Source organism: Phyllobates terribilis, unplaced genomic scaffold, assembly GCF_046119375.1.
Source record: "Phyllobates terribilis strain yellow unplaced genomic scaffold, ASM4611937v1 Scaffold_4__5_contigs__length_816908805, whole genome shotgun sequence".
NCBI classification, from domain to species: domain Eukaryota; kingdom Metazoa; phylum Chordata; class Amphibia; order Anura; family Dendrobatidae; genus Phyllobates; species Phyllobates terribilis.
This window is the reverse complement of record NW_027362764.1, coordinates 102,653,383-102,665,614: the sequence shown is the minus strand read 5'-3', so window position 1 is coordinate 102,665,614 and position 12,232 is coordinate 102,653,383. Positions and strand designations below refer to the sequence as shown.

The 12,232-nt window shown below is 40.0% G+C and overlaps 1 protein-coding gene across 5 annotated transcripts in view; it reads left to right on the top strand.

Annotated features, from left to right (window-relative positions):
* The window catches only part of PFKP (phosphofructokinase, platelet), a 115,200-nt gene that overhangs the window by 98,636 nt on the left and 4,332 nt on the right, over positions 1-12,232 (top strand). For 3 of the 5 annotated variants that reach the window (XM_073677646.1, XM_073677645.1, XM_073677644.1), the window contains 4 exons: positions 4,184-4,348; positions 6,317-6,378; positions 7,682-7,793; positions 9,484-9,583. In XM_073677646.1, the coding sequence (XP_073533747.1) occupies positions 4,184-4,348; positions 6,317-6,378; positions 7,682-7,793; positions 9,484-9,583 (439 nt within the window). Of the gene's footprint in view, positions 1-4,183; positions 4,349-6,316; positions 6,379-7,681; positions 7,794-9,483; positions 9,584-11,574; positions 11,888-12,232 lie in introns of those variants that run through there. The other 2 variants (XM_073677643.1, XM_073677642.1) reach the window with 1 other exon arrangement.

Sequence of the window (12,232 nt, the reverse complement as noted above, 5' to 3'; positions counted from 1 at the left end):
TGGAAATACAGCAAGCATGGCTTCTGGAGCTTTGCTTCTGGGGCATCACAAATATATCATTGTGACTTGCTCATTATCAGCAGTGACATCATTGTGAGTTTCTAAGTATGAGCAATGACATCACTGTGACTTGATTTTGCTAATTATCAGCAGTGACACCACTGTGATTTGCTAATTATGAGCAGTGATATCATTGTGACTTATCAGCAGTGGCATCACTTGTACTTGCTAATTATCAGTAGTGACATCACTGTGACTTGTTAATTATCAGCAGTGACATCACTGTGACAGGCTAATTATCAGCAGTGACATCACTGATTATCAGCAGTGACATCACTGTGACTTGCTAATTATCAGCAGTGACCTCACTGTGATTTGCTAATTATGAGCAGTGATATCATTGTGACTTTTCAGCAGTGGCATCACTTGTACTTGCTAATAATCAGTAGTGACATTACTGTGACTTATTAGCAGTGACATCACTGTGACTTGCTAATTATCAGCAGTGACATCACTGTGACTTGTTAATTATCAGCAGTGACATCACTGTGACTTGTTAATTATCAGCAGTGATATCACTGTGACTTGCTAATTATCAGCAGTGACATCACTGTGACTTGTTAATTATCAGCAGTGACATCACTGTGACTTGTTAATTGTCAGCAGTGACATCACTGTGACTTGTTAATTATCAGCAGTGATATCACTGTGACATGCTAATTATCAGCAGTGACATCACTGTGACTTGCTAATTATCAGCAGTGACATCACTGTGACTTGTTAATTATCAGCAGTGACATCACTGTGACTTGTTAATTATCAGCAGTGATATCACTGTGACTTGTTAATTATCAGCAGTGATATCACTGTGACTTGCTAATTATCAGCAGTGACATCACTGTGACATGCTAATTATCAGCAGTGACATCACTGTGACTTGTTAATTATCAGCAGTGATATCACTGTGACTTGCTAATTATCAGCAGTGACATCACTGTGACTTGTTAATTATCAGCAGTGACATCACTGTGACTTGTTAATTGTCAGCAGTGACATCACTGTGACTTGTTAATTATCAGCAGTGATATCACTGTGACATGCTAATTATCAGCAGTGACATCACTGTGACTTGCTAATTATCAGCAGTGACATCACTGTGACTTGTTAATTATCAGCAGTGACATCACTGTGACTTGTTAATTATCAGCAGTGATATCACTGTGACATGCTAATTATCAGCAGTGACATCACTGTGACTTGCTAATTATCAGCAGTGACATCACTGTGACATGTTAATTATCAGCTGTGACATCACTGTGACATGTTAATTATCAGCAGTGACATCACTGTGACTTGTTAATTATCAGCAGTGACATCACTGTGACTTGTTAATTATCAGCTGTGACATCACTGTGACATAATAATTATCAGAAGTGACATCACTGATTATCAGCAGTGACATCACTTGCTAATCATCAGCAGTGGCATCACTGTGACGTGTTAATTACCATCCATTACAGCATGGCTTTCCATCCTGTACAACCTCAGAATTCACAATATGAAGAAGACAGCCGTAAAAGTTCTATCATTTCTTGTCTGAGCCACTGTGTAAGATTAGATGATGAAAGAGTGCGAAATAAGAGTATTGCAGGAAAGTGATAAGCGGCAGGATGTTATGACAATGACTCAGACAATTTGTGTCTCTCAGACGGTTACATTTCGTCTTCCTGCTCCACATTGTGTTGCAGACGTTCACTATGTGTCACACTGAAGCATTCATGGTTCTGTACTTATTAGATGAAATTGCATGTCATTTCATCAGATACTTGAGTGATGTTTTCATCGGATATCTCGCAGGTTCATGCTGTGTTTGCAATGTTTACAACACACCACTTGATATCTGAATATGCACAACGAGCTCATTAGTATATGCAAATATGCAAAATACTACAGATGTTTCCTTCCTTAAAGGGGTATTCTGGTAAAAAGTTCTCAACTATCCACAGGATAGATCAGAGGATGTCTGAGACTCTCTCTGGATCACCAGAACAAGAACTTCTGCTCCAGTTTGAATGGGCAGAAGTACATGTTCTCTGTGGCACTGCAGGGGATAACCGGGTTCATTGAATAAGGTGATAACTTCTTACTGGAATACCCATTGAATTTTGTTTTTCTCTAAAGATATCCCGAGATGAATAGTATGAGATAACAAGCTTTGGAAAAAAAAATTGCGATATTCTGTTGGAAGTTGCTTATGCTATACAGTACAGACCAAAAGTTTGGACACACCTTCTCATTTAAAGATTTTTCTGTATTTTCATGACTATGAAAATTGTACATTCACACTGAAGGCATCAAAACTATGAATTAACACATGTGGAATTATATACTTAACAAAAAAGTGTGAAACAACTGAAAATATGTCTTATATTCTAGGTTCTTCAAAGTAGCCACCTTTTGCTTTGATGACTGCTTTGCACACTCGTGGCATTCTCTTGATGAGCTTCAAGAGGTAGTCAACGGAAATGTTCTTCCAACAATCTTGAAGGAGTTCCCAGAGATGCTTAGCACTTGTTGGCCCTTTTGCTTTCACTCTGCGGTCCAGCTCACCCCAAACCATCTCGATTGGGTTCAGGTCTGGTGACTGTGGAGGCCAGGTCATCTGGCGTAGCACCCCATCACTCTCCTTCTTGGTCAAATAGCCCTTACACAGCCTGGAGGTGTGTTTGGGGTCATTGTCCTGTTGAAAAATAAATGATGGTCCAACTAAACGCAAACCAGATGGACTAGCATGCCGCTGCAAGATGCTGTGGTAGTCATGCTGGTTCAGTATGCCTTCAATTTTTAATAAATCCCCAACAGTGTCACCAGCAAAGCACCCCCACACCATCACACCTCCTCCTCCATGCTTCACGGTGAGAACCAGGCTTGTAGAGTCCATCCATTCACCTTTTCTGTGTCGCACAAAGACACGGTGGTTGGAACCAAAGATGTCAAATTTGGACTCATCAGACCAAAGCACAGATTTCCACTGGTCTAATGTCCATTCCTTGTGTTCTTTAGCCCAAACAAGTCTCTTCTGCTTGTTGCCTGTCCTTAGCAGTGGTTTCCTAGCAGCTATTTTACCATGAAGGCCTGCTGCACAAAGTCTCCTCTTAACAGTTGTTGTAGAGATGTGTCTGCTGCTAGAACTCTGTGTGGCATTGACCTGGTCTCTAATCTGAGCTGCTGTTAACCTGCGATTTCTGAGGCTGGTGACTCGGATAAACTTATCCTCAGAAGCAGAGGTGACTCTTGGTCTTCCCTTCCTGGGGCGGTCCTCACGTGAGCCAGTTTCTTTGTAGTGCTTGATGGTTTTTGCAACTGCACTTGGGGACACTTTCAAAGTTTGCCCAATTTTTCGGACTGACTGACCTTCATTTATTAAAGTAATGATGGCCACTTGTTTTTCTTTACTTAGCTGCTTTTTTCTTGCCATAATACAAATTCTAACAGTCTATTCAGTAGGACTATCAGCTGTGTATCCACCTGACTTCTGCACAACACAACTGATGGTCCCAACACCATTTATAAGGCAAGAAATCCCACTTATTAAGCCTGACTGGGCACACCTGTGAAGTGAAAACCATTTCCGGTGACTACCACTTGAAGCTCATCAAGAGAATGCCAAGAGTGTGCAAAGCAGTCATCAAAGCAAAAGGTGGCTACTTTGAAGAACCTAGAATATAAGACATATTTTCAGTTGTTTCACACTTTTTTAAGTATATAATTCCACATGTGTTAATTCATAGTTTTGATGCCTTCAGTGTGAATGTACAATTTTCATAGTCATGAAAATACAGAAAAATCTTTAAATGAGAAGGTGTGTCCAAACTTTTGGTCTGTACTGTATGTGTCTGTGTAAAAAATGAGAACTTGATGGAAATGATGGAAACGAACGCTGAACAAGTTTGTTTTGGCATGAATTTTATACCCATAAAAATGAATAGGATCTGTAGGCAGTTTATCTTTTTTGAGAAATTGCATATCAGAATCTGAAACCCTAAATTGGTGCTGATGTGATGAATGCGACCGAATTAATTGCCAAAAATGTAATAATATCTCAGAGATTAGAGCAAATCTCACATTATTGGGTTTCAAATGTGAAATTATGTTGTACTTTTGCACCGTGCATTTTGATTAGACCTGCGATCGCATCAAACAATCCGCCAGCGGAACCAAAAGGCGCGTCTTCATCATTGAAACAATGGGAGGATACTGCGGCTACCTGGCCAACATGGGAGGTCTCGCTGCCGGTGCTGATGCAGCCTACGTCTTTGAGGAGCAATTTGACATTCGTGAACTTCAGGTAATTACAATTAAAATTGTATGTGAAGGCAGAAGTATCAACAGAGTGTTGACAGGCCGTGCTAATTCATTTCATAATATATCTTTATGAGGCTCAGAGCTCCATTTTTTTCTGATGCCGAGCTCAAAATTCCCTGCAGAGATTTAGAGATTTATTAAGAATGGCATTTTGTACGCCAGTCTTAGTGAGCTCAGTGCAGGAATAAGATGCTCCTCGTAATACTTAAAGGGGTTGTCCTCCTTTGGAAACATTTTCTTACTGAAATGCATACGATTGGAGCTAAAAATCATTTTTGCAATTGGGTTTCATTAAAAAATTTTCACCATTTTACCTCTTATAGCCTTTGTATTACACTGTCTATTACGGGCTGCTCCTCCACCAGCAGCCATTGTATGGAATGGAGAGCTGTGCAGTCTATGAGTAAATCTGCACTAACAAGCCAGGAGGTGAACCAGTCATACCTATACAGTAGTAAGTGACACAAAATCATGTCCCCAACACATCTGTTAAATTAAAGATAATGTGGCCAACCCCGTTAACTCATTCTGCAGCCAGCAATAGACAATGTAATACAGAGGCTATAATAGGCAACATATTTAATGAAACCCGATTGCAAAAATGTGTTTCAGCTCCATTTGCATGCATTAAGGTAAAAAAAAAAAATTGTCCTCAAAACGTGGACAATCCCTTTAAGAAATTCGGCGCATCTTAGCAGTGGCGTGCGCCTCACCAGAAATGTTACTCCAATTGGAGACTGGAGTAACATTTCTGGCGTAAGAAATGCAGCCACTTTCCATGAATTCGACAGGTCGGCGTAGGCACACCATTTCCACCCCGACTCTTTCCTAGCGCCAGCTATTTTGGCACAGCCCCACAAACTTATCTTTAAAATGGCAAAAATTGCAAATTTTTTGCACAACTCAACTCCGCTCTGCTTGAAAATCTTACAACAGTTCAAAGTGTTTTATGACATCTTTTCTGGCATAAAGAATTTCACATATCGGCCTCATGAAGTTAAATGATAACAGTTTGGCTGCTTGTAGCCACCACTAGGGGGAGCTCGGGAGCTGATGCTCTGTTTATTATTGGATTTGGTGGTCATGAGATTTGCAGGATGCACCTAATCTTCTAATAGTGACTGTAGGTATCCAAAGCGTTTGCTCTAAAGTAGGTGTAAGTTTATATTTCTCTGTGTCTGTGGTTTGGAAGGTGCAGTATTCCATACATTTCTGATAGATGTGGGCCCCTCTTCTTGGACCCGCACCTATCTTTAGAAGGGGGAGTCCACCAATCCTGCATTCTGGCTGGTGTCCAACCAGCAGTGAGTGGAGAGTTGGGCGCGCAGTCACCGTCTCTCTCCATTCAGTGCTATGGGACTAATAAATACGGCCGGGCAGATTTGAAAATGCTTTCTCATACTTTTAAGATGTTTCCAAACACATGAAATGCGCCCCTCCCATCTATAACAAGGCATTGGAATATACGCTTTAATAAACTGGGGCCAATAATCCTCAGATTAACATAAAAGGTTCCACGTTTGCAGAGGAGGACTTAAAATTCCAGGGACTCAATGCAAAATCTTATTATTATTTTTTTTTTTTTTAGTTTTTTTTTAGAATTTTGGAGTCCTCTTATGTGTCAGAAAGGCCTTAACAACCATGGTCCGGGTGCAATTGCTACTTCTTTATCCCTATGTCTATGCTCCTGTGGGTTTAAAGTAAAACGAGCATTGTTATATTCAGAAATAGTGACATTAGCCACAGTTTTACTTTAGTTTTCTGGTGCAAAGTTTGAACATTTCAGAGCCTAAGTGTAATGTCGGCCTTAACTGTTTACATACAATATAAAGCTCAGTCTGTAGGAAGAAAGTGAGACCAACTCTGCTTCAGATTGCTAAAACCATATTCATTTCCATTTTATTTATACGTTAAAAATTGTGAATAATGATTATTCTCTCCTTTTATATAGGCGAACGTGGAGCATTTAACAGAAAAGATGAAGACCAGTATCCAGAGAGGCCTTGTCCTGAGGTATAGACATAACAGTATTCTTATTTTACTTACCTATATAGCACCAATATATTCCACAGAGCTGTACAAGATGAGGTGGGCAGCACGTACAAGCTCCACATAGAAGAACTTGGCTTTGGTCAGATTTATATCTAGGGCCTCACAGGTACAAGGCAAAAGTGCAAACCACTGAGCCACTTTATGACCTTCACCCTTGTTTTACCTTTGTAGGGTATTTCAAGGGGTATTCCCATCTCCAAGATCCTATCCCAATATGTAGTAGGTGAATTATTAATAGTGTTAGCAAATACCTCCAATTAGAAATGTAGTATAGTTCTTCTGATTCACTATGTCACTTACCTCGTTAAGGGCATTGCAGAACCTTAGGTATGCATGGTTACAACCACTAAGAGCTGTCTAACTAACTGTCACTATATCAGTGGCCGTAACCATGGATATCTAAGCTACTGCGATGCCCTGCACATGAGGAAAGAGACATAGCGAATCAGAAGAACTATACTACATTTCTAATTGGAGGGATTTGCTAATATTATTATTATTACACCTACTACATATTGGGATAGGATCTTGGACTTGGGAATATCCCTTTAACTGTGTTTCGTAGACTTAGCTCAAATTGGCATTAAAGACTTTCTTTAAGCGAGTGCTGTCATTTTGACAGACGGAGTATTATAGCCTGCAGTGTTCAAAATAACAGATTTCTGATGTAAACCTGATGATCCTCAATAAAAGTCTATAGGGATTCCCCAGTATCTGTCATTGTTCGGTTACGAACAGCAGCCATGATGCTAATATGAGCCTAATTCTCTGGATACGTTCATCGAACATTAGCCAATGACATTTAGTATTCACTATAGAGACGCCTAGCTACTGCTGATGCAAATAAGTTTCATTCTGACTCCCTCACATGCCACATTGACTTAGCTAGGAAATATTTGGGGATTGCTTATTTAACAGTTCATTAATACTTATTTCCTAAAATCAAAATTAGGCAACTTTCTAAATAGTCTTCATTAAAAATGTTCATTTCGCTGTTGTAGAGTATGTGCAAGTCCTTCATATAGCTCGCTGCTCTGCAAATTCAGAAAGAAATCCATAAGCGCTCCTGCTAATGGCTCGGAGGGCTCTCTTTATCCTTTCTCTAGAGATAGCAGAACACAGAGGATCAGAGAGTAGAGAGTGGGCAGAGCATCTAATCCTCAGGGAGGGCCAAAAAAGCAGACTATAGATAGGGAGGAAAGCACATAACGAACATGCACAGCTTTTATATATCTAAAACCTTCTCTTTTATTTATCTATCAAGGAATGAAAACTGCAATGAAAATTACACAACAGATTTTATTTATCAGCTTTACTCCGAGGAAGGGAAAGGAGTGTTTGACTGCAGAAAAAATGTACTAGGCCACATGCAACAGGTAATGTATCAACAGGTGCATGCCAAGTGTTCAGTATATTGAAAAGGTTCAATGGGGATTTCTAATATATCAAAAAATTAGATTGTACGGGACTAGAATAGTGTGTAAAAAAAAAAACACACTACTCGCCTGAAGGATCCCACCTTCCAGCGTTGCCACTCTGCATGTGTCTTTCCTTACTGTGCTGCAAAAATGACACATGACTGCTGAAAACAGCCACTTCTTAAAGGGAATCTGTCACCAGGTTTTTGCTACCTCATCTGAAACCAGCATGATGTAGGGACTGAGACTCTGATTCCAATGATGTATCACTTAGTTTACTGGGTGCAGCAATTGCGATAAAATCTCAATTTCTTTGCTGATTATGTAGCGGTGCCCTGAATGCTGAGATCTGTATAACCCTGCCCACAACACTGATTGGCAACTTTCTGTGTACACTGTATATTACAATGAGAAAAGATCCAGCTCACCATCATAGGATTCCCATATAGTTCGGAGCACGGAGGGCATCTATGCCTAGACACAATCGGTAGCAAGAAAAGGTAGAAAATCCAGTTTCACAAACTAAAAAAAAATAAATAAATAAATTATATAATATATATATATATATATATATATATATATATATATATATATATATATATATATATATAATATATTATTCTTTATTAGTGAATAATAGTAATCCTGGGAAAAAAATGGTTACAATTCCAAAATCATAGCATGGTTACAGGATACATGGAGAAGGCATAGTAATTTTTGGAAATTTTAACCATTTATTTCAATGGATTACTATTATTCATTAATAAAGAAAATATATCTATTTAAAAAAAAAAAAAATAATGAAGCTGGATTTTCTACCTTTTCCTACTACACTGTATATTGACAGAAAGCTGCTAATGAGTGGTGGAAGCGTTGACCAGGAGCACAGGACACCTAGTGCTGTATTGATAATCTGCTACTGATAAAATACTCATTTTATTAAAACAACAGCACATAGCCTAGTAAGTGGCACATCGCTGAAATCAGGGTCTCGTCTCCTACATTATGCTACTCTCAGATTACATAGCAAAAACCTAATGACAGATTCCTTATAAAGGGCTTGTTTGGTCTTGTGATAAAAGTCTGCATTCACTCTATGTGACTGCAGACTCCTGAATCCTAACAGCGTGTGCACCACATGCTCTTAGGATTCTCCAGTGTTGAGGCCGAGAGCAGGCGGGTGATATGACTGCAAGAATATGATTTGCATACTTCCAGCCACATTCCAACTAGACTTGCTTAGCCTTGCTTAATACAAGTGAATTGAACAATGCTGAGCATGTCTAGTTGGCACATCACCACATGTATGCAAATTGCATACGTGCAGTAACATGATCGCCTACCCTCACTGGATAATCCTGACAGCACGTGGTGCACACGCTGTAAGGATTCAGGAGTCTGCAGTCACATAGAGTCATAGTCATAGAGGGATGACTATTCCTATGTTAGAGCAGCACAATCTCCCTACTACCATCTTATTTGGTATGTGGAAGAGTATTTTGACCGTGAATCATAGACGTATGTAAATAAATATAGCGAGGACCATACTTACCCCCTTAGAATGAGTTAGGAGGATTACGTCATTGATAAGTGCCCATAGGCTAGCACAGGTCTAGAGATTTATCATCATGAATGTATCTTCTTACAGGGCGGCGCTCCTTCACCATTCGATAGAAATTTTGGAACAAAAATCTCAGCAAAAGCTATTCAGTGGATCTCCAGGAAACTGAAGGAAACCTACAGAAAAGGTAACCGATCACTAACACTGAGTATGTCTATGCATAAAGGTGGGAGGGGGATAACACAAAGGAAAGGAGGATCAGGACTGGACCTCATGTACAGTTATATGAAAAAGTTTGGGCACCCCTATTAATCTTAAGCTTAATGTTTTATAAAAATTGGTGTTTTTGCAACAGCTATTTCAGTTTCATATATGTAATAACTGTTGGACACAGTAATGTTTCTGCCTTGAAATGAGGTTTATTGTACTAACAGAAAATGTGCAATCTGCATTCAAACAAAATTTGACAGGTGCATAACTATGGGCACCCTTATCATTTTCTTGTTTTAAATACTCCTACCTACTTTTTACTGACTTACTAAAGCACTTTTTTTGGTTTTGTAACCTCATTGAGCTTTGAACTTCATAGCCAGGTGTATGCAATCATGAGAAAAGCTACTTAAAGTGGCCACTTGCAAGTTGTTCTCCTGTTTGAATCTCCTCTGAAGAGTGGCATCATGGGCTCCTCAAAACAACTGTCAAATGATCTGAAAACAAAGATTATTCAACATAGTTGTTCAGGGGAAGGATACAAAAAGCTGTCTCAGAGATTTAACCTGTCAGTTTCCACTGTGAGGAACATAGTAAGGAAATGGAAGAACACAGGGACAGTTCCTGTTAAGGCCAGAAGTGGCAGGCCAAGAAAAACAGCAGAAAGGCAGAGAAGAAGAAAGGTGAGATCAGTCAAGGACAACCCTCAGACCACCTCCAGAGAGCTGCAGCATCAACTTGCTGCAGATGGTGTCACTGTGCATCGGTCAACTATACAACGCACTTTGCACAAGGAGAAGCTGTATGGGAGAGTGATGCGAAAGAAGCCGTTTCTGCAAGCACGCCACAAACAGAGTCGGCTGAGGTATGCAAAAGCACATTTGGAGAAGCCAATTTCTTTTTGGAAGAAGGTCCTGTGGACTGATGAAACCAAGATTGAGTTGTCTGGTCATACAAAAAGGCGTTATGCATGGCGGCAAAAAAACACAGCATTCCAAGAAAAACACTTGCTACCCACAGTAAAATTTGGTGGAGGTTCCATCATGCTTTGGGGCTGTGTGGCCAATGCCGGCACGGGGAATCTTGTTAAAGTTGAGGGACGCATGGATTCCACTCAGTATCAGCAGATTCTTGACAATAATGTTCGAGAATCAGTGACAAAGTTGAAGTTACGCAGGGGATGGATCTTTCAGCAAGACAATGATCCAAAACACCGCTCCAAATCTACTCAGGCACTCATGCAGAGGAACAATTACAATGTTGTGGAATGGCCATCCCAGTCCCCAGACCTGAATATCATTGAACATCTGCGGGATCATTTGAAGAGGGCTGTCCATGCTCGGCGACCATCAAACTTAACTGAACTGGAATTGTTTTGTAAAGAGGAATGGTCAAAAATACCTTCATCCAGGATCCAGGAAATCATTAAAAGCTACAGGAAGCGACTAGAGGCTGTTATTTTTGCAAAAGGAGGATCTACTAAATATTAATGTCACTTTTCTGGTGAGGTGCCCATACTTATGCACCTGTCAAATTTTGTTTGAATGCAGATTGCACATTTTCTGTTAGTACAATAAACCTCATTTCAAGGCAGAAACATTACTGTGTCCAACAGTTATTACATATATCAAACTGAAATAGCTGTTGCAAAAACACCAATTTTTATAAAACATTAACCTTAAGATTAATAGGGGTGCCCAAACTTTTTCATATAACTGTATAACCGCTGAGGCTGACAAGGCTGGAGGGGATTTTTTGTTAGGGCCATATGTGTGGAACAACTCTGAAATCAGTGTCAAATTGCGACATCGCGTCTAATAATTTCTTAAGGTGTCAAATCGCAACATCGAGATACAGAAGTTTCCAAATGTGTTGGATTTTCTGTCGGTGTTCTCGCTTGCCATAGAATCTCCTGCAAGTCACATGTGACTGCGACTAATCTGTGATATGGACTCTTTTTTTTTACAGATCTAAAATGGTCTCATGACAGAAGGTTGCACAGATGTTTTTGGTCGCTTGACTTGTCAGTAGCTGGGGAACATGGCTACTTTAGCTGTTCAATTTGTGTCATGGCCAAAGATCCAAACATAGACCAAGGAGTAATCAGCTCACCCTTTGTTGTCGTCCCAAATTCGTGGTATGGAGCACGGATAGTGTCCCTGCCAAACACAGCCCACAACGGAGGAAAAGGAAAATCCTGCTTCTACAATATAAAATCTTCTTTCTTTATTTAATCCTTTAAAGATAGAGACTTGGGTGCAAACCACTGAGGGAGGTGTGAGGGGAAAGGATAAACGCAGCACACTAGACGCGTTTCGAGCACATTACATGCTCTTAATCTGAGTTTGAGAGCATGTAATGTGCTAAAAACGCATCTAGTGTGGCCAAAGATTGTTGCTACATTGCAGCGTAATGGAGATGAATAGGGTCACATTACGACTCCTAGGGGGCCGTGGCAAGCAAGTCACAAAAAGTCAGACCTAGCCAGATTTTTTTTTAACTTGCTTTTCGCGGTACCCTTGGGGTCGCAATGCCATCCTATTCACCTGCATTATTCTGCGATGTAGCCGTAGTATATAGCACTGGGAAAAGTTGCCATGTGGCCCCAAGCTTATTGTGTCTTATT